The sequence below is a fragment of the Vicia villosa genome, unplaced genomic scaffold (genome assembly GCF_029867415.1).
Source record: "Vicia villosa cultivar HV-30 ecotype Madison, WI unplaced genomic scaffold, Vvil1.0 ctg.001393F_1_1_1, whole genome shotgun sequence".
Taxonomy (NCBI): Eukaryota; Viridiplantae; Streptophyta; class Magnoliopsida; order Fabales; family Fabaceae; genus Vicia; species Vicia villosa.
In genome coordinates this window covers 23,755-48,194 of record NW_026705602.1, presented here as the reverse complement: position 1 = coordinate 48,194, position 24,440 = coordinate 23,755, and the positions used below count along the sequence as shown (strand labels likewise).

The 24,440-nt window shown below is 32.3% G+C and overlaps 1 protein-coding gene across 2 annotated transcripts; it reads left to right on the top strand.

Annotated features, from left to right (window-relative positions):
- The first annotated feature begins 19,754 nt into the window (after positions 1-19,754).
- LOC131634940 (plasma membrane ATPase-like) lies at positions 19,755-24,191 on the top strand. Of its 2 annotated transcripts, none has more exons than XM_058905564.1 (14): positions 19,755-20,075; positions 20,272-21,033; positions 21,154-21,276; positions 21,392-21,496; positions 21,602-21,746; positions 21,930-22,094; positions 22,187-22,425; positions 22,533-22,565; positions 22,676-22,757; positions 22,850-23,010; positions 23,104-23,277; positions 23,417-23,599; positions 23,700-23,878; positions 23,973-24,191. In XM_058905564.1, the coding sequence occupies exons 1-14, from the start codon at positions 19,869-19,871 to the stop codon at positions 24,067-24,069; spliced, it is 2,655 nt and encodes an 884-aa protein (XP_058761547.1). In that variant the 5' UTR covers positions 19,755-19,868; the 3' UTR covers positions 24,070-24,191. The 2 variants fall into 2 exon arrangements, with proteins under 2 accessions (XP_058761547.1, XP_058761548.1); XM_058905565.1 differs by having other exon boundaries at positions 21,392-21,500; positions 21,606-21,746.
- The last annotated feature ends 249 nt before the right edge of the window (positions 24,192-24,440 follow it).

Sequence of the window (24,440 nt, the reverse complement as noted above, 5' to 3'; positions counted from 1 at the left end):
CTCATTATAATAATCCCAAAATTTCTTATCATTTTGCACGCGCCCATGTATCATGTCCTTAATAACTTGCATATTCAACTTCTCCACGTTGTTGCATTGGAAGGCTTTTATATTCCTCAAAGTCCAAACATGATAGACTGTTTCGGCCACACAAATCTTCAACAGTTTTGCTCTATTATTTTTCCCTCTTGTCCTTTCAATGAGCCACATCAACTATGAGTTCCACTCTTGCGGTACATGAGCATAATGTATCCAGTTCAGAATCTGCATCTAAATCCTGCTAATTTATCTACAAGCAAAGAATAAGTGATCACAGGTTTCAGGTTCACCCCATTAGAGGCATTTGCCATTAGTCACAACGCCAAATATGTGGAGTTTGTCCTTAGTGTGCAAGCATTTTTGGCAAGTCATCCAGAGTAGGAAAATGGCACGGGGTCTAGCCATATTGCCTCTAATCAAGTTCTTCCATGGCACACTATCTTTATCTCCTCTCAACTCATGATACATGGTTCTGGTTTTATAATTACCTATCCCTACAAAGGTCATTCATGTTGCAGAATTGAGGAGAGTCGCCTTGTTTTTGAACATTGCCTTGATTGTCCAAGATGTTGTCTGTTTGGGCATATAACTGTTCATGTCATCACTCTTCAGATAGTAATGGTGAACCCATTTAATCCAAAGCATTTTCCCTAGAGTTGCTCAATTCCTATCTCTCGGGGCAATAACATTTAAACCTCCTGCAACCATTGGGTCACAAATATGCTCCCAGGAAATTAGAGCCCTTCTACTAGCTGCCTTCTGAACAGTCCATAGAAACCTTTTGCAAAGGCTCTCCACATGTTCAAGAATATTCTTTGGCAGTGGGAAAATTTGGAGCCAATAATTAGCAATGGAGTAGATTACACTTTTCACCAATTGGAGCCTTCATGCATAAGACAACATCCTAGTCCTCCAATGTTTGAATTTGTATAGTATACTTTCAATAAGGGTTTGGCAGTTGGCAATGATGAGCTTCTTGCTATCTAAGGGCACTCCCAAGTATTTGAAAGGCATATTACCAATGTTAAATCCAGTTTCCTATTTCATCTGGTTGTGACTGTTTGCATCCACCCCTCCAAAGTAGGTTTTACTCTTTGATCTGCTCATATGAAGGCTTGTGGCTTGGGAGAATTCTCTAAGCTTACTTATAATCAGTCTGATGGATACAATATCTGCTCCGGAAAACAATAAAATATCACCAGTAAAGTAAATATTCACAATCTTCAATTTTTCACACTGAATGAAAATTGAAGTTAGGAATGTCTTTCAATCCTTGCAGCACCTTGTGCAAATATTTCATGATCAGGACAAACAACATGGGTGAGATAGGGTCCCCCTGCCTCAATCCTCTCTTAGCTTGAAGGATCTCACTTGGATCTCCATTGATGGAGAACATATAAGAAATAGAGGTGACACAGGCCATGGTTCAATTAACAAACCTTTAAGGGAAACCAAGAGTGCACACAATTTGTTCTAGGGCAAGCCATTCAACTGTATCATAGGCTTTTTGTATGTCCATTTGGATCATACATCTTGGTGAAATATGTTTCATCCCATGCCATTTAACCAACTGTTGTGATATCATTATGTTATCATGTATGAGCCTACACGGAATGAAAGCAGATTGGTTCTCATTGATTATGGTATTGGTGACTCAGCCTAATCTCCTAGTCATAATCTTTGAGAGAGTCTTATAAAAAGTGTTGTAGCAAGAGATAGGCCTCTAGTCTTTAATTGTATTTGCTTCACCAGTTTGGGAATAAGGGTGATCAGGGAATAATTCAAAGCTTTATGCATTATGCTAGTATCGAAGAACTCATGAATTGCTTCTATAACATCATGCTTCACTATCTGCCAGGAATCTTTAAAAAAGAAGGAGTTAAAACTATCTATCCCTGGGGCCTTAATACTCCTTATGCCTTCAAGAGATTCTCGTATTTCCTTCTCTGTAATGGGATTAATAAGGCTAAGAGCATCATCTATGGATAGGACATTTCCTTTCATAACACAAGGTTTGTCATCACCACTTAGCTCCATGGAAGCAGTCCCTACCAAAGTAGTATAGAAGTCCAAAATCTATTTTTCCATGTCTTCCTTGTTACTAAGCACTTCCCCATTGAGAGAAGTTAGAGTAGACATGTTGTTATGTTTATTCTTCTCCTTTACAGATGTATGGAAAAAGGTGTTATTCCCATCACCTAGCTTCAACTAGTCCACCTTAGCCTTCTGCTTTAGAATGCTTTCCTTCACTTGGTTAAGCTCCATGACCTTATCAGTGCAACTCTTCACCTGTTCAATAGCATTACTGATTGTACCTGATCAGATGGATCTTCAAGGCCTGCAAGGATCTGGATCTTCTGTGAACTAGGGGGTGTACCTGCAAGCTACTCCGATGCCAAAGTGAGAATAGAGAGAATTCAGAGTGAAAGTACAAGGTAGAGAAAGTATGAATGAAGTTACCTGACATTCTAGTGAAAGAGTGTGTTTATAGCCCCCGGCGCTGGGCCAAGATCTCGCTAATGGACTGGATGCCTAGGCCCAGTTAGGAGACTGCCAGGGTTCTAGGCGGAAATATTGGAGACCAATACGGGGTCTCCGTCCTGGTCAACCACTCCAAAGTTTAAGGAATACGTGATCTTTCAGGGACTACGTGGACTCTGTATTATTCGGGGGGTTGGATGTGAAGGGTCCCTACGAGGAGGAGGGTCCTCTGCATAAGGTCACGAGGAAGAGAGTCCTCGGCCGAAGGGATGCTTGCGGAGAGCATGCCTGGAAAGGCAGATTTGGACGAGGAGGGAAGTCCTCGTCAGATGGGACGCTCGCGGGGAGCATCATATACTGAGCACGTGTTGCAGCGCTCTAATGTTATTGGGCTTCCGAGCACGTGTTCGCTCCTCCAGGGCTCCAGACATGTTTGACAATACTTAGGTCTTCATTAGGATTCTATTCTTTGTTCCCAATCCTTTCCACTGTGATCTTTTATGCTAATTATTTCTTTCACCGGTCTTGTGATGCCCACCTCTACCAACCCCTAGAAAAGGAAATTTGTAGCTTCCTTGTCGTACATTCATTGGTAGTGATTGGTCTTCCAACATAACTAGCAATCTTGGATATGCTTTTCTCCCCCCCATAGGTGTAGTGCCAGATTCATCATCGTAATCCAAAGGGGTAGCACACAAAGTAAATCAGCTTTTAATTTAAAGCCAATGGACCAATACTTCAAAAAGAGGGGTTTACCATTTATGAAGTAAGGTTCTTGTCCCATGACTTGCCTTTGGTCTTCTTGAGTCTTGAATCTGACAATGAAGTAGCCAATATCATTGAAATACAATTCTGGGAGGGTTACGAAGTTCCATGATTTCTCCATGAAGTTCTTCACTGCATGTATTGAGAGTGATTTCCTAGAGCAAAGAGGGTCATTGCATTCTCCTAGTAACTTAATTCCTCTGCCACGTTACTTTGATCGATGACAATCTTCTCCTCACCATTAATGAATTATGGTGCCACAAACTTGACGATCATTCCCCCGTTCAATTTACTGTTGCCTTGGATGATCTCCACCCATGGTCTCGATTCTCCCTTCTTCTTTTCCGGTGATGTTACGATTATCATCGGGGTTGGTGATTTCCTTGCCTCCGGTGACTTTACTCTTTCCATAGTTGAAACCCCTGATTGTTCCTGTACCACTGAAGTTGGTGTTGTGTTTTCCGCTGATCGGGGGGACACTGCTGCCATTGATTTTGGTCGGTCGACGCGTCGTTTCGCCTTGGTCATCCAAATCCAAGTAGAGGTTCTAAATTAAATGAATTTATGAGTTAAAAATAATTAAATAATAAAGATTATATATATATATATATATATTTAAGTTATTTAAACAATATTTTTAAAAATTCAAAAACTAAAATTTGATTAAAAATATTCTGAAGAGTCTAAATTTCAAAAGAAAATTTTAAAAAGACTTTAATTGAGAGTTAATATTTGTGAGAGAAGAAAAAACACATTTAGTATGAAACCAAAAATAAATAAATTACTATATAGTAACTAAATTTATTTATCCCTACAAAGTACAAACTAATAACTTCTATTTAAAATAAACAAATGAAATCTACTATACAAACAATTAATAAAAGATTGACCAATCTGACTATTATGTCCTTAGTTAAAAATTTCTTTACAAATAGAAAAGGGCAATTCGGTAACTAAGAGCATCTCCAATGGTGCAACCCATTTTTGGGTTCTTTATGGGTCCCACTAGCCACATCATCTTAAAATAATTTTTATAATTTTTATTTTAATTGTGTAATTCTAAAAAGTTATTATTGGGCCCACAACTTTACCTCATAAACTAATTTGATTGGGTACCACAATTTAATCATAGTTGCATTGCAATGCAATGGTACTATGATGTGGCATGTCTAGGTGGAGAACTTATTAGAAGGAACTACCATTGAAGATGGTCTAACACAATCACATATCACTTTTTCAACCTTTCAATAACCAAACGCCAATTGTCGGCCTCTCATTGGTCCAACTTTTTAACTTTTCAATAACCAATTTTTTCTCCCCAACACACTTCTTCTCTCTCTTACTTAAATTTTCAAATTTCTTTCAACCATTTCATTTTCCCACACTTTCTTACTTTCATTTTAATTTTTTTCATTTAATCATAAAAATTATTAATAATCTTTTTTTTAACTTTAATAAAATTAAATATTTATTTATCTCACGGATCAATACAATATTTAATTTATTTTAATCGATCATTACGCACTTTCTCTTTCTTAATTAAAATTTTAAATTTCTCTCAAATTTTCTTCCCACACTTTCTTACTTTCATTTTAATTATTTTTCTCTATTTATGTATCAACTCTAAAAAATAATTTATTTTTTAATTTTAATAAAATTAAAAATATTGTAATATCACGGGTCACTATCAACATGATACTTTTTTTTATTTTAATCAATCATTGTTTTTATTAGAGAGATAATATCCTTATTTTTAAATTTTTTTTCTTTTCTTCATTTCACGATTTTTTTAAAGATTATTTAATACGATTAAATTCATATGATTATTTTTCATTTTACATTTGTATTTAAATATATTTTATATCAGATCAAATAAATTTTTTATTTCACGGGTCATTATCAACAAAGTATCCATTTTATTTTAATCAATAATTACTATAAATTGAGAGATAATTTTTATTTTTAAATATTAAAATTTCATTTTTTTTATCTTCATCTTCCAAATTCCTTTTTTATATAATTATTTAATATAATTAAATTTATATAATATTTTTCATTTGTAATTAAATCATTTATTAAAAATTTATATGTACCTAATTAATTTCATACAATATTAAATAAATTTACCCGTGCAGAAGCACGAGTATCTTACTAGTTATGCTAATATAATATTAATTTTTCATTAATTATATAGGTTGTTCATGAAGGAAAACAAAATATGAACATTGCTCCGAGACCATGACGTGTATTCATTTATCCAAGTAAAAAATTACAATTTGAATCATGATATACAACAAAGTTTTAAATCAATGACTCATACCTCTTACTTTCATATTCCTAAAGCACTTGAGGTCATTTTTTACTTCTAAAATTCAAAGAGACAAAAGGGAATTATGTTTCACAAAAACGCCTTAAAAAAGTTTAGGATATTATATTTGAAATAATATCAACTATATTCAAGTTTTGCCGCAAATTCACACATTTTATATATTTTAGATCGTTAGATTAAGATCAAATGATTTAAATTAAATATTATTTTTAATTTATATTAAATAAAAAATATTTAATCTAAATTTTAATCCTTTAACCTTAATTCAATGAACCGAAAAATGTTGAATGCGTGAATGAGTCAAATTTTAACTATTTATTTTTCATCAACTTAAAGTATATCATTACAAAATCAATATTAGAATCACAATTAAACAATAAATAAAACATTTTTAATAACAATTATACAGTAGATCAATAATAAGGTGCATTTAATTTTAAAAAAAGTTGACATTATATCAAAAGGTAAATTCTTGACCACCCCTTATAAAGTTGGGTAATTTACTCCCAAATGACGTGTATCAATAAAATTTTGTTATATAAATTAAAATTTTAAAATCACATATGAACCAAAAACGTTAAAGAATCAAAATAGATCAAGAGGAAAAAATATATGACTTGATCTTTGAGTAGTAAGATGTTGGTATGTCAAGTGTGAGTAATGATTTTCATATTAGATGTAAAAGAGGATCTTGAACATTTTTTTAAGTGAAAAGAGGCATATACCCAATAATAAGTTGAGGTCTATATAATAAGTGGAACAACTTATTGTACAAGAATTAGTAAGCTTATAATATAAAAATAGAAACACAACAACACTGCTAAACTTATTAAGGCCCATGATAAGTTAGACAACTTATTGATCTCACTCATTTTCACTCTTGACGACCTTCATTTGCTGGCCATACTCCTTATCACCAGCTTCATCGAATGCATCAAACAAGTTTCTCTTAGCAGTGCTTGTAACTCTTTTCAAACGTCAAGGTTTAACTGCATGAACCGAAGCAGCAATAATAAGATCGCGTTCTTCATTTAAATCAATAGTATCATAATCCATAATTTCACAAGATAACTAAACACAAGTCAAAATTAAACATTATTACAATTATAGTCAAACAATAATACATCAAAATTAATTGAGCAGGTTGAAAATAATTCATAGTACACAAAAATCTTCAAAATACCTTATCATCGATGAACGTGTCATTGGAATGTGCAACTTCACAAATAACAAAGGGGGTAGTTATAATATCACGTACAAATTCTTTTATATGTGTGTCTTCACAAATAATAGAACCCTCATCCAAATCAACATCACCAGAAAATGGAAGTTGATATAAAGCCTGAAGGAAAAAACACAATGAACTCTTTATCAAAGATGGGAAATAAATGACAATGAACAATAGTTAAAGGCTTCAAAAATCCAAACTTTGCATATTAATAATAACCTTAATAGTAGTGTAACTACACTCTTCTGAAGAAAAAGTATCTATAATTGCTTCACTACAAACCATCTTCTCCCTTAAAAAGCAGTGTCATTCCCTTTAAATTAGTAAGCTCGGTTGGGTAAAATTCAGGATTTTCAGCCTACAAAAACAATGCAAAGTTCATACCAACAGCCACACAATTTGCATAAAATTGCAAAGTACAACGTAAAAAATACAAATAAATAAGGTATTTGCATATAACCTCTGCGACATACAAAAATATGACACACTGTTTGTTAATAAGGTACTGCACATCACTATGAAACAAAACAAATATAGCCTCCTCATTGCCACCACTTACATTCAATTTGACCTTATATCTAGATATGAATATTGAGTAAAAAATTATGCACCAAATTTAACTAAATACGCATGGGAAAAAAACATATTGCATATCTAACTTTGGAACCATATGAAAGACATGTTTGACACAACCCATACAATAGTATGCGCTTGAGTCGGGGGTGACACTTTTGTGGTACTTACATGAAGGATACCACCAATCTCGGTCATCAACCAAGCTACTCACGACGACACATACAACAAATATTTCATCCTTAACCATTCCATTAAGCTCGATTATTGTTTTATTTGGATACATGCACAGAAAAGCTTCTTCCATTGATGGCCTTAAATGCAGACCAAGCACGCGAACAACACTAGATAGTTCAATGTCGTAAATAGCAAGACTGAAATAGATAAGTTACTAGAACTAATAACCATAACCCCAAATAAATAAAATAAAATACACTTAGTATTTCTTACACATACCTATTTCTAAACTCAATAGTCTCTTCAATGGGTGGATTGACCAAAATTCAAATTGCATTCATCACATTTTGAATATATGCCTTCTCTGAGTAATATAAATAACCAATAAACATAAAACTGACTAATTTATAAACACATAATCAATTACAAAAAATATTTATAAAACAAAATAAACCTCTAAATATCTTAATCTTGGAAAATCAGACAACAACAACAGGCATTCCATATACTGATTTTCCCATTAGTTTAAGTAGAATATCAACATATTCTCCAAATAATGAACATTCACATTTACCATTGTAAGATAACAAAAACGGATAATATTACACACGATAAATTATAAATTTACATAAGTAAAATCACTCTAAAAATGCACTTACCTATGATCAGTCTACTCAAACACGAGCATCTTGGTCATTTTGCCATCCCTAACATATTCTCTCTTGAGGGATATACCAGTCATCAGACCGACGACATATGTTTCATTCCAATGGGAATAATTATAAAATAGCATGATGAATAAAACAAAAACGATACAAAATAACAACAATATTATAATAAAATGTACTTCTTACCAATTAAATGATCAAATTACAACTTTGACTACAAACCTTAACATGGGATCAATGTATTTTCACATCTTTTTACCTTTGTCTTCATTTGAAATATAAGTTTGTATGGGTGAAGGGTGGTACAATACACGCAAGAACTCGGAGCAACACAAAAATAAGACATCTTATACACTTCTCCCTCAATTAATTTTTTGTTGAAAAACATACAACAACTATTTCATGATAGTGGAATGTATATCTTGCCTCCATGTAACATAACAAAATATAAAAAATATCCTTATAATACGCACATAAATGAAAATCTAGATACAACTACAACGATAAAAGTGGACTACCAAAAATAAACATTTTCATCGATCAGAATCATTTCAACCGAGTTTGTTTGATTAGGTTTTAGAAAGGTAGAAATTGTTCACATTCTAAGAACCCCCACCTTGATCCTCCATACCCTTCTTCCAGTTACAATATCATACAAATCATCAAATGAGTTCTCCATTAATTCGACTCAAAAAAGACAAACATGACAATTTTACACATACAAAAAAAATACTGAGATAAATCTATTTATTGAATACCCAAGGCAACGACACACAATCACACACACGTACATACGTGTGTGTAGCATAAAAATATTTACGACATTTATTAAATATATTAAAATAGTATTGTGAAGACAAAAAAAATTCAAACATGACATAAAGGCTAGATAATGACATTGCTATATATAGATTTCTAGCCGATAACACTCAAAATATAAATTAGTACTGTAATAGAGAAGATTTATAATCACATGCAAAACATACTTGAAGTCTAACCGAAAAAAGAGATTGATATAAATTATGGAAGATGTTATAAAACTAACTAAAACAATAGAGAGATCAAAGAGAGATAGAGAAGAAAGAGAGCAATATTATCTTATCTTATTTCAAGTGTGCTTTACATTGTAATATGAGTCTCTATTTATAGGACTCAAGGGAGATAGAAAATCACACATATTAAACACATATTAAGTATGGAATAGGAAGATGAAGAACATGGAGATGGATGGACATCCACTAACATAAATATTCATAACACTCCCCCTTGGATGTCCATTGAGGATATGCCTCGTTAAAACCTTACTAGAAAAAACCCAGTGGGAAAAATTCTAGTGAAGGAAAAAGAGTACAATAGCCTTTGAATGTGAATTGCCTCGTTAAAAACCTTACCAGGAAAACCCAATGGGACAAAACCATGGTGAAGGAAAAAAGAGTGCAAAACATATGTATTTCTCCCCCTCATGCAGACATTTACATGTGAGACGATATTCTTTGTAGTTGTTTCTTAAAATGTCTTCTTCGAAGTGACTTCATGTAGTGGTAATAGTAATGCGGGATTTGATGAAGTTGTTTCTATGAGTTGTTTCATAGATCTCCATGAAATGGTTGTACCATCACATGTAAACAAATAGCCTGTTTCTGATCTACTATTGTGAGAATCTGACAAGTAACCTGCATCTCTAAGATAACGAAGTATATGTTTGACTCCGTTCAAATGTCTTCATGTAGGTGAATAATTGTATCTTGGTAATAGATTGACCACAAACGATATATCAAGACGTGTATAATTAGCAAGGTACATTAGTGCTCCAATTGCACTAAGATATGGTACTTCAGGACCAAGCAATTTTTGTAATCATTTTCTTGAGGCCTGAAAAGATCTTTCTCTACATCTAATGATATAACAATCATTGGAGTAGACAACGAATGAGATTTGTCCATATAGAAGTGTTTCAACACTTTTCTATATAATCTTCCTGGTGTACAAATATTCCATTGTCCAAATTCTCAATTTGTAAGGCTAAACATAATTTTTGTTTTTCCTAGGTCATTCATCTCAAACTCTTTCTTTAAGGAATTTATAGCTTTTGGAAGCTCTTCAGGAGTTTCAATAATACTAATGTCATCCACATAGACAACTATAATTGCAAATACTTTTCCACACCATTTTATGAAAATACAAGTACAAATTGAATTATTTGTATATTCATCATTTAGTAAATATTCACTGAGGCGATTATACCACATGCATCCAGATTCTTTCAACTCATATAGAGACTTGTTCAATTTGATGTAGTAATTTTCTCGAGATCCATAATTACGTGCCTCTGGTATATTGATCCCTTCAGGGAGTTTCAGGTAAATGTCACTATTAAGTGAACCATATAAATAAGATGTCATTACACCCATCATGTTCAAATTATGCCCTTCATGTGTTACAAGGCTAATTAATTATCAAAAATCGATTGAATCCACTAAAGGTGAATATATCAAAATCAATCTTAGGTCTTTGTGAAAATCATTGAGCAATAAATCAAACTTTATATCATTCTTATTTTTCTTTTTCACAAAAACTCATTTATATCACATTAGTTTCACATCTTGAGGTGTTCGGACTACAGGTCCAAAAGTGAGTTACTTGTAAAGTGAGTTTAGTTCTTCTTCAATTGAATATATTTATTTTGGCCAATTCTCACTTAGTCTACAATATTTAATAGACTTTGACTCATGATCCTCGTTATCATTGATCACTTTTAGCGCTATATTGTATACAAAGACATTGTCAATATTGACTTTATTCAATTATCTCAATTTCGGTTCCATTCCATTTCATCCATGACATAATTTATCGAGATCTCTTTATTTCATATTTCAAGTACTTGATTTATTCTTCTGGAACTGAAAATTAAATTATGTCAAAGTGCTCTAAGCATTTTTATATCCTCACTTGGGTCATCTTTAGTTTCTTTTCTTAGTAGAGGATTTTTAACATTGGAACCAACTTTCATACCACGCTTCAGGCGCAACAACAACTCATTTGCATTATTATATTATCCAATAAGAGAATCCACTTTGAGTGGAGTATTATTAGCTGATAATTTATTTCATAAACTTTGCAAATGAATAATATTGTGAACATTTGGTTCATATTGATTTGTACGAGGATCAAGACAACAATTTAGTTTAAATTGTTCATTTGAACTTCTTGTTCATGATTTCAGCTGCTTATTCTCTCCCCCTAATATTGGAAAAATTAATTTATCAAGTGATAATTAGTCTACTGGGCTGAAATCAAGTATTTGATTATTTTCTCAAATTATATCCTCAAAATTGAGATTCATATTAATTATATTTTTCCAATATTCTTTCAAGACTCATCTGAATGTATTATATTGGAGCAATTGGAATATACACAACACATCCAAATATTCACTTAGATGAGAAGTATTATAATAAATTAGGGAGGGGTAAGATATAGTATCTTGTTGGCTTAATGCGAATAAATATCTTAATATCATACTTTGGGTGTTTCAAATATATAATTTAGAATTGATGATCTCATAAGTATCAACCATATAATTAACTTTAGACGTCTAAAGAATGGATCTTCGAGTCCATTTTCTTTTTATGAACATATATTACATGATATTCAATATCAATTTTAATAATATATATGTGATACTTATGCAGGAATTTCTATAAAAAAAAGTTCAGAAAACAAGATCTTAGTCTAATTAGGTGAGAAAATAATTTCACAAACTTCTGGTTGTGAATAGAGACATATGCATGATATTTTAGTCGATGCAACAGTTAATGTCATAAAAACGCAATTTCTCAAATTTTTATTTTCTTTTAGAAACACACAAAAATTTAATGGATTGAAGAAACTTCTGGTTCTTCAATACAAATTATTCGCATCATATTATATCCAAGATGACCCAACCGGTTTTACCAACGACACATTTAAGTGTAATTTGTAAACTACTGGTTTACAATGACATGTGCTTAAATTGTACTAATATAAGTGTAGTACAAGCCCAAAGAAAAAAAAAACGGTAGCTTTTCTATTATACATTTTATGTCCAAATTCATTTGTGTAATACAAAGATATTCAATACCTCCAGTATAATTCAAAACTAATATAATAGTATCTCATTATTAAACACTTTAATCAAATACATTCATATGAACATATGATCATATAATTATCAAACAGTTACCCCTTATAAAATTAAACATATTTAATCAAACAATATTATATCACTAAAATTATATCGTCATATAATTAATTTGATTCACTATCCTTCAGGGATGGATAAGTTCTTCAGGAACTATAAAAATAATTTGTTATAAACAATAATCTAAAAAATATATATAATCTTAAGTATTGAACGTTGAATTCTTTTGGAATTCATCAATTATTGATAAACACAATATTCGATTAAACTCAATCTTTGAACAATAATTTGGAGTTAGTTTAATAATCTTTAGTTCTACAAATATCACATCACAAACTATTTCCATAAACAATGGTCAATAAAAATTATTCTTTGAGCAATCCTTCAGGAATATGTTATTAGTATAGATGCAATCCTTCTAGGATTCAATAATATCATGATGAAATTCTTCTAATATTATAGATACAATATTTTAAGATGTGATAAATCCTTATTTTAAAACTTTAACTCTTCGGGAATTATATATCACAATTGATCTTCGTAGTGATAAAAAAAATTGTGTGTGGGTAGTTCTTCAGGAATTCAATCACAATAGTTCTTCATGAACTCAATCACATTTTGTAGTTCTTCAGGAATTATATATCAAACTCAATATTATCCTTCTAGGATATTTGATATGTTCTTCAAGAACTATATAACAAACTTAATACTATCTTTAATGGATATTTGTTAAGTTCTTCAGGAACTATATAACAAACACGTTATTTTGTAATCATTTAGAGAATATTGATAATCTAATAAGATATAATATCAAAATTCAACACGGATAATGAGAAAGAAAAATAATAAAATAATTACCTAATATTACCTCTAACACTTAGGACTTCAAAATTTTTTTTCTTCCAAGTTTGGTAGAGCTTCGTGCTGATAACGTGTTATAAAACTAACTAAAACAATAGAGAGATCAAAGAGAGATAGAGAAGAAAGAGAACAATATTATCTTATCTTATTTCAAGTGTGCTTTACATTGTAATATGAGTCTCTATTTATAGGACTCAAGGGAGATAGAAAATCACACATATTAAACACATATTAAGTATGGAATAGGAAGATGAAGAACATGGAGATGGATGGACATCCACTAACATAAATATTCATAACAGAAGACATTTTTTTAATATTTCACTCTTGCTTTATTTCTTTTTCACGTTAAAGATTATAACAATTTTTTAATATCTCTCATGCATTTTCTTCTTTTTTGAAAATATGTATAATTGTACTGATTTAATAAATAGAATAACAAAATTGATGTCTTTCATGTATTATCTTTTTAAAAAAACAAATTATTATTTTTTTTTTTTATAATCAAATTGATCCTTATCATCTTGCTCTTAGATATTGGATGTCTCTCATGCATTATTTAATTATTTTAAATAAATATTCTAAATGAACTTCATTTAAATAATATATTTATTTATTAATGGGGACGTTATTTTGTTGATATTGGCTGCATTTATGAGTATACGTGTTACTTCATATTTCATATGTCCAACTCCAGACAATGTAAAAAGAAACAAATTGATATATTTTTTTTTCCGGTTAGACTTCGAGTATTTAACGTGATTATAAATCTTCTCTATTACTTTTTATATGAGTACTAATTTATATTTTGAGTGTTATTAAAGAAAATCTATATATAGCAATGTCATTATCTAGCCTTTATGTCATGTTTGAATATTTTTTTGTCTTCATAATATTATTTTAATAAAAAATTTAAAGATTTTTATGCTACATCATTTCATTAGGTTGTGTATATTAAGTGTAAAACTTTATATATATATATATATATATATATATATATATATATATATATATATATATATATATATATATATATATATATATATATATATATATATATATATATATATATATATATATATATATATATATATGAATAAATAACATAATATTATGACACATCTGATAACTCTTTAACGCATATTTTTATAACAAAATCAACTGTTAGATTGAAAACTACTATCATGTTGATCATTTCTATAAAATTTAACATCAATAAAAAATTATTTGACTGATTAATGAAATGCATAAAAATTAACGTCTTACAAAGCTGTTAATTTTGACCTACCTCTTTAACATATCAAATGATTTTCAATTGATATTTAATTTTAAAGACATGTTCTATATGGTAATAGATTTAAATCCAACGGTAAATTTTTTATACAAATATGCAGTAAACAGTTATCGAATGTGTCAAAATATTAAATTTAACACCATAAATTGATCATGATATATATATATATATATATATATATATATATATATATATATATATATATATATATATATATATATATATATATATATATATATATATATATATATATATATATATATATATATATATATATATATATATATATATATATATATATATATATATATATACCAACACACTCTTTAAAATATAAATTCATTCTTATTCGTTACATACTCAATTTAACCGTTATTACATCCATTCTTTTTTATAAGCAAAATTAACAATCTTCACACATATTAATAAAATCACATAACAGGCAATTAATTTTTTGATTTCGTTAAAAACAAGTTAAATATTTCCAAAATTACCCTTCATAATTATTTTTATAATTTTTTTTATGAGTGTCCTCTAATAGTAATTGCTGCCTTAATAGTGATCTTTTACAACACCATAGTGATCTTTTACCAGACTTTTTTTTTCCTTCTTGTTTCAAAAATGCTGGATAACTCTAATCTCTCTAACCCTCACTCTCTTTACATTTTTCCTATTTATCATTTGTTTTTGTTTATTATGCCATTTACTCTTAAAGAAACTATTAACACGATCTTAATCGGAAAAAAATATAAAAGTAATCGCAAATTTAAATACTACAATTTACCCCCACTTATGCGTAAAGTTACTTGTCCAACAACTAAGTCCCTCAGGTGAGGATTTAATTTATCCTGGAGAATCCAGTCTTTCAGATAGATTTGGGTATAGCCCGACAAGACTATAAGTCCCTTAGGTGAGGCATTTTACCTACTTAGGCGAAACTTCCATCGAGCCCTCAGAAAAGACTTGTTCTCACGTCTCCCACGCTGAATATCTTTTCGTGCCTCTTAGGCGCGACCCTTGGTTTTTGTCTCGTCCGAGAAGACACAAAGTCCCTTTGGCGAAGATTTAATTTATTACGGAGAATCTAAGTCTTCAAAATAGATTTGTGTATAGCCCAACTGACGAGACTATAAGTTCCTCATGCTAGGAATTTTACATACTTATGAGGGACTTCCATTGAGCCCTCGGGCAACACTTGTTCTCAAGTCTCTTAGGCTGGATAACTCTCGCGCCTATCCGACATGACCCTTGAGTTTTGTATCGCCCGAGGAGACACTAAGTCCCTCAGGCAAGGATTTAATTTATCTTGGAGAATCTAAGTCTTTTAGATAGTTTTGTGTATAGCCCGTCGTTTGACGAGACTATAAGTCCCTCAAGTAAGGCGTTTTACCTATTTAGGCGGGACTTTTATCAATCCCTCGGGCAAGACTTGTTCCCGATTCTCTCGGCCTGGATAACTCTCGCACCTATTCAACATGGCCCTTGAGTTTTGTCTCACCCAAGGAGACACTAAGTCCCCCAGGTGAAGATTTAATTTATCCTGGAGAATCTAAGTCTTCTAGATAGATTTATGTATAGCCCATCTAACAAGACTATAAGTCCCTCAGGCAAGGCGTTTTACCTATTTTGGCGAAACTTCTATCAATCCCTTAAGCAAGACTTGTTCTCAAATCTCTCAGGCTGGATATCTGTCGCAACTTTTAGGTTCGACCCTTGAGTTTTGTCCTTCCTAAGGAGATACTAAGTCTCTTAGGAGATAATTTAGATAGCTCACTTGTATTGTCCTAAGGGGTAACAAGGATCTTCGCTATGAAGTCCAACAATGAGATGTTACCCTGAAGGGCATTAAGGATTTTCGATATGAAGTCTAATAATGAGACGTTGCCCCGAGGGACGATAATGATCTTTTATATGAAGTTCAACAATGAGATGTTGCTTTAAGGAGTGGAAATGATCTTCTCTATGAAGCCTGACAATTCGATGTTTCCCTAAGGGGAGACAAGGATCTTTGCTATAAAGTCAATCAATGAGATGTTTTCCTGAGGGGCAGAAAAGATCTTCTCTATGAAATCCAACATATAATATTTTTATGAAAGGACTTCCTTGTCAAAAATAAATCACTTAAACATTATTCCGAGGTTCACAAACATGATGTTTAATAGGGGATTACAAATAATTCTAGCTGTAATAATATCTAAGATGAAGAATGTTCCAAGTTCTGGGAAAAAGCGGCCCTTCGAGTTCCCGCAACTTGTAAGATCTGTGTGGGAGCTTCTGATATATATGGTATGGTCTTTCCTAGTTAGGTTGTATCTTTCCTCGTTGTATGGGTATAATTACTTCTTTTAAGACAAAGCCACCTTCCTTTATCTCTCTCGGTTTAACCTTGGAGTTATATCTCTTGGCATCCCTGTGTTTGGTGGCAAAATTATCAGACATGGTAGCTTCTCTCAACTCGTTGATCAGACTTGTTATGCATTTCAAGTCTATCTTGTTCTCCTCCTTATTGAATTAGGACTGTCGCCACACGAGCATGTTAATCTTTACGGGTAGCCTGACGTCCACTCCGTAGACCATGGAAAAAGGGTTTTCTTGGTAGTGGAATATGGAGTGATGTGGTACGACCATAATATCTCATAGAGTAGGTCTTCCCACAAGCCTTTGGCATCATCCAATTTCTTTTTTAAGTTCCTTAATAATTACTTTGTTCGTCGATTCGACCTGACCCTTAGCTTGAGAGTGTACAATAAACACAAACTTCGTTTGTACTCCTAAATTTTACAAAAGTTGGTGACCCCGGGGTGTTGGAGAAGTGGGTACAATTGTCGAAGACGATGGTTTCCAGGAGCCCATATCTGCACATAATCTTCTGCCAATAGAAACAATGTACTCTTTTTGTCATGATCTTGGTTACAACTTCAGTTTCTATCCATTTAGTGAAGTAATTAACTTCCACTATTGAGAATGAAGAAGAAAGAGATATATTCGATCACACTTTTTTGAGAGTTTTTTAGAAAATAAAGAAGAAAGAGATATATTCGATCACACTTTTTTCAAATACGGAGATTCATCTCCGGATTAAATTTTAACGTAAAAATGACGTTTTTCAATTTGATTTGAAAAATAGTAAAAATAGATATATTCGAAGATGCATCCCTGGGCGCTAGAGATATCATAGACATTTTACGATAGTGTCAGAACACCTATAAGGTGGAAAGAGCATTTCCTCAATTCTTTCAATTACGAATTTAATTGAAATACACCGACGGTGTAAAGAAGTTTACACCGTCAGTAAATCACAACCGTTAATTTGTTAGAAGAGTTTGACTTTTATTTTAATTTTAAAAAAAATATAATTGAGTGGTTGTGATGTATAATGTATTGATACTGTAAAAAAATTTACAGAGAAAGTGCATAGCAATTAAACTCCTCAATTATATCATTTGCCCATATAAAATGATTGAAATGCATATTAACACAATAATTTTAATTGGATTGGGATAATTGGTATTTTAGGCACAATATTAACACAATTATACCATTTGCAGTCAAATTTTTAAATTTGATATTTTACGATCGAAATTCTACTTAAATTTACTTCTTTTTATTTAAATTAAAAGTAATAATTAAAAAAAGATGTTAACAATATTTACGAAAATAAATGGAAAAAACGTTAGCAAGTGGAGCCACATCCTTAACCCGTTTTATCGCAAGAAAATACCTAAAATAATACTTAAAATATTTGACGGTTTCATTTCACATTATTAATGCCCTAATAGAAAAAATCTAAATTCAAGGATTCAATCCTATTAATTCCTTCTTCCACTTCAAAATCTTTTTCCTATTTATACTTTTTACCCTACACTTTTTCACTCATGCCAATCTTGTTCCTATAGTTATCTACCTCATGAAAATAAAAAAAGAGAACGTTAATTTGGTATTACTCTCTTCTATTTTATTTAATTATTTTTCTTTTCATTTTTTTTCCAATTTTCTTGCTATATATGTTAACTTTGTCATATTATTTAAATATTTAAATTTTTTTATAACAAAAGAAAACTTACACTAGGATTTATTAATAATAAATAATGACATCATAAATACAATTAAAAATGTTCAAATTTTTTGACCACATAACTCAATGCATCTAGTACAAATATCACAATGGATACATATTCTTTGATATAAATTATGCCATTTTTAATATAAAAATTAAAAAATATGTTTATGAAAAATAAAAAAATAGCATCAAGTGGAGCCCACAACCTTAAAACAGGCACTAAAAATATTTGACCACTTCACTCCTATGACATATGCCCTAACAAAAAAGCCTATATTCAAGGCTCAATCTTTTAATTCATCCTTCTCCTACTTCATTTATATATTTCACTTTGAACTTTTTCACTCATTCCATGACTCTTTACTCCTAAATCTCTTCAAATCAAACCATCATATAATAATTCACATATTATTATTTTGTGTTCATTGTTCTTGTGATCTTTCTCTTGCTCTCACCATGAGCACCATCAACCTTGAAGAAATAAGAAACGAGAATGTCAATTTGGTATCTCTTTTCTTTTTAGTTTTTTTTGATGTTTTTTTTCTTTCTATATATCTCATCTTGATCAAGTTGTTTATTATAGTATAATATTGAATATTTCTTTCGATCTATCTCAACTTGATCAAGTTATTTATTATAGTATAAGATCGGAAAAAATTTCGATCTATCTCAACTTGATCAAGTTGTTTATTATAATATAAGATCGGATATTTCTTTAGATCTATCTCAACTTCATCAAGATGTTTATTATAGTATAAGATTTTTCCTAGTATATTATTAATTGCATGATTTTATATAGATTTATTCCCATTTATGAAAATTTACAATCATACTTTTTTTAATCATAAATGATGCTTTAAACATGATTATAATCATACTTGAAACTCTATAATAAATTTTAAAAATAATTATATTAGATTGATCCATAAAATATACCTAGTTCTGAAAGATCTTATTAGTAACTATGGAATAAATAAAAATCTAGTATAAATTTGTTTGATTATTATAACATAAATATATGATACATGCATGCCATAACTAACGTGACATGTTGTGAACGTAGGAACGGGTTCCGTTAGAGGAAGTGTTTGAGCAGCTGAAATGTTCAAGAGAAGGTCTTTCATCAGAGGAAGGATCCAACAGGCTCGAAGTCTTTGGACCAAACAAACTGGAAGAGGTTGAAGATAACAAGCTTTTGAAGTTTCTGGGATTTATGTGGAACCCTTTATCATGGGTTATGGAAGCTGCTGCTATCATGGCCATTGCTTTGGCTAATGGAGGTGGAAGACCTCCAGATTGGCAAGATTTTGTTGGAATCATTGTTCTCTTGGTCGTCAACTCGACTATCAGTTTCATCGAAGAAAACAACGCCGGTAACGCCGCCGCTGCTCTCATGGCTGGTTTAGCTCCCAAGGCCAAGGTTATATTATATACTCTTCTCTTGTGTCTGTGCTCGCGCGAGCGTTATATTTGACACTATTTTTTTTTTTGGGTTTTCACCAGTAGTATCTGGCCCACTGGACTGACTACTCCGGTTCAGAGGTCAGTTCTGACATCAAGTAGTTTCAGTCCCTTATTGACATTTGTTCATCTTTTGTGGCCACCAAATAATTTAGGTACTAAGAGATGGTAAATGGGGTGAACAAGATGCTGCAATTCTAGTACCAGGAGATATAATCAGCATCAAGTTAGGAGACATCATTCCGGCCGATGCGCGTCTACTTGAGGGAGATCCTTTAAGTGTTGATCAATCTGCTTTAACAGGAGAATCTCTTCCTGTCACAAAGGGTGCAACTCAAGAAGTGTTTTCAGGATCGACCGTTAAGAAGGGTGAGATCGAAGCGATTGTGTATGCAACTGGTGTACACACGTTTTTCGGTAAAGCGGCTCATTTGGTTGATAGTACTAATCAGGTTGGACATTTCCAGCAAGTGCTTACCGCTATCGGAAACTTCTGCATTTGTTCGATTGCGGTTGGAATAGTCATTGAACTTATTGTGATGTATCCGATTCAACATCGCAAGTATAGAGACGGAATTGATAATCTTTTGGTGCTTTTGATCGGTGGAATCCCGATTGCAATGCCAACTGTTTTGTCTGTTACTATGGCTATTGGTTCACATAAGCTTTCACAGCAAGGTGCAATTACAAAGAGAATGACTGCTATTGAAGAAATGGCTGGAATGGATGTTCTTTGCAGTGATAAAACTGGAACTCTCACTTTGAATAAGCTTAGCGTTGATAAAAACTTGATTGAAGTGTTTGCTAGGGGAATGGATAAGGATTTGGTGATACTTTTAGCCGCAAGAGCTTCTAGGATAGAAAATCAGGATGCTATCGATGCTGCTATCGTTGGAATGCTGTCTGATCCACAAGAGGTAAATATTCAAAATCAAAATCAAAATAAATCTCTTTTACTAGAAGGAAAATATGATTTCCTTTTATTTAATTCGGAATGTTGATAAAGTTCAATTTCAATGTTGTGATTGATTGATCAGGCTAGAGCTGGTATCAATGAGGTCCATTTTCTGCCGTTCAATCCCGTTGATAAGAGGACTGCTCTTACCTATAGTGATTCTGATGGAAATTGGCATAGATCTAGCAAAGGTGCTCCCGAGCAGGTAAATACGAGTTTCAACTTATGACGTATAAACCGCTTGCACTAGGCCGTGGTGGTATCTTTGTTATGTTTTATATGATGATTATTAAGTAAGTCATGTTTTTATATTGTGTTAGATATTGGATCTTTGTAACTGCAAAGAGAATGTGCGGAGAAGTGTTCATGCAATGATTGACAAGTTTGCCGAGCGTGGACTTCGATCTTTAGGTGTTGCTTGTCAGGTAAGTAAAGACGATATCATTATCATTTATTAGCTATGTTTATTTTTCAACTTGATTGAATTTGCTTGTTTAATCATTACTTGTATCGTAAAATTTGTGTAACAGGAAGTACCTGAGAGAACCAAAGAGAGTGCTGGTGCACCATGGCAATTTGTTGGTTTGTTGCCACTATTTGATCCTCCTAGACATGATAGTGCTGACACAATTCGAGAGGCTCTTAATCTTGGTGTGAATGTTAAGATGATCACAGGTAAGATCTTAGGCCATACTTTCTTGTTTTCGTAGTTCTAAATTTTGATCAATAACTGCAATTGCGACTACAATATAAAGGTTTTGATGTCTCCGCAACCGCAATTGCAGAATCATATGTAGCTCATACCATAAATCAAAGTTTGTAGCTTTAAAATTAATTGTGGATTCTGTTCTTCTCTAGGGGACCAGCTTGCCATTGGAAAGGAAACCGGTAGAAGGCTTGGAATGGGAACAAACATGTATCCATCATCTGCATTGCTTGGTGAACACAAAGATGCTTCGACTTCAGATATTCCTATTGACGAGTTGATTGAAAAGGCCGATGGATTTGCAGGAGTATTTCCCGGTATGTTCTCCTTGTTAACGCTGATTTTTGGTTTAGTAAAAAATTTTGATTGTCGAATTATTTTAATCCTTTTTCTTTATATGATATGATAGAACACAAATATGAAATTGTCAAGAGGCTGCAAGATAGGAAGCATATATGCGGAATGACAGGAGATGGCGTAAACGATGCTCCTGCTTTAAAGAGAGCCGATATCGGAATTGCTGTTGCGGATGCTACAGATGCTGCTAGAAGTGCTTCTGATATTGTCCTTACTGAACCTGGTTTGAGTGTCATTATCAGTGCTGTCCTCACCAGCAGGGCCATTTTCCAGAGAATGAAGAATTATACCGTTAGTTTCCTTTGCATATCTAATTCAGTCTTTTGATTTACCGCGTTGATGAATACTTGCTCAACATTTTTAGTTTTCTAATCACAAAATGTTTGATTATGGAACAGATTTATGCCGTGTCAATCACCATCCGTATCGTGGTATGTGTTGAAGTTATCTTGTCAAGAAAGTCATATTTTTTTATATATGAACTTAATTATCCTTTAAATCATATATATACTTACTAATCGTTGATTTTTCGTTTTGACAGTTAGGTTTCATGCTCATTGCTTTGATTTGGAAATTCGATTTTGCACCTTTCATGGTGTTGATCATTGCAATACTGAATGATGGTAACATAGCATTTTCAATTTTCATTACTTTTATGTTATTTTCATATTCTCTAACCATTCTAAAATCAATCGTAACACTGTCGAATATCAAGGTACCATTATGACAATTTCAAAAGATAGAGTGAAAGCATCTCCACTGCCAGACAGTTGGAAACTAAAGGAAATATTTGCAACCGGTATTGTTCTCGGCAGCTACATGGCACTAACAACTGTCATATTCTTCTGGGTGATGCATGACACCGATTTTTTCTCGGTAAATTAACTTACATTTCTTTTTTTTATTTCTCAATATCGATCATCCCAATTATCAGAAACTCTAAACGCGATAACTTTAAATATCTTGCAGGACAAGTTTGGTGTGAAGCCTTTGAGACATAGTCCTACTGAAATGATGGCAGCTCTATATCTACAAGTTAGTATAATAAGTCAGGCACTAATTTTCGTAACCAGGTCTCAAAGATTCTCTTTCGTGGAAAGACCCGGTGTTCTCCTAGTAGCCGCTTTCCTTTTGGCTCAACTGGTAAGTTTGAACCTCTTATTCTATAAAAAACAGAAAGACGGACACGTCTATGCTCGTATGCACGCTATTATTCCATAAGATGGATGCTATATTGGTTGAAAAATGTAATGCTAATAATAGTTTGTTTGTAATTTGACAGTTAGCAACTGTAATAGCAGTGTATGCTGATTGGAATTTTGCAAGAATAAAAGGAATGGGATGGGGTTGGGCCGGCGTAATTTGGTTGTACAGTTTGGTAACCTATATTCCTCTTGATTTACTCAAGTTCGCAATCCGATATATTCTAAGTGGAAAGGCGTGGAATAATGTTTTCGAAAATAGGGTAAGTTTGTTTTTGCGTATCAATTTATTTTATTTTGCGAATGAGGCCTAGCTTTCGCGCAATTTGATACATTTTGTCTGTCTATGTTTTCTCATTACAGGTTGCTTTCACTTCAAAGAAAGACTATGGCAGAGAAGAAAGGGAAGCACAATGGGCAACAGCACAAAGATCACTTCATGGTCTTAGGCCTGCTGTCTCCACCCTTTTCAATGAAAATACTAGCTATAGAGAGCTCTCAGAGATAGCGGAACAAGCCAGGAAACGCGCTGAAGTTGCCAGGTGAGCAGTGTGTCAGTGTCGTATCTGGTGTTTGGGTATGTGTTCAGGGTGACGTTTATAAGATTCTTAACCGATTTTTGAAAATGTGTTGCAGGATTATGGAGCAGAGTACTTTGAAGGGACGCGTTGAGTCGGTGGCGAAGCTTAAGGGACTTCACATTGATACATCTAAGCAGGGTTATAGCATTTAAGAAAATTTGTACAACTATCTTTCAAGAATTGGTTGAATGTTTTTTTTCTAGACATCTTAGCTATGGTGGTTTAATCTTTTTCTAGACTTGGATGGCTATTATCTATCAATGAAGTATTTAGATTCCGAACTATATAGTTTTTTTTACTCCTAATATGGTAAATATGTATGAAATCACTTGATTCTCATCTCATGCATCATCTCCATCATTTTCCTGCATGCCTTCCTGTTTCTTCACGACTCATATCTTTTTCTCATGCATCATATCTTTCTTACTATCTAGGAGTTATGCTTGATGCTAATTGGGTCTTTTAATATCCGTTGTGTTTATCCTGGATTTTGATAAATAACCTTTAGTTTGTTATTAAAGAT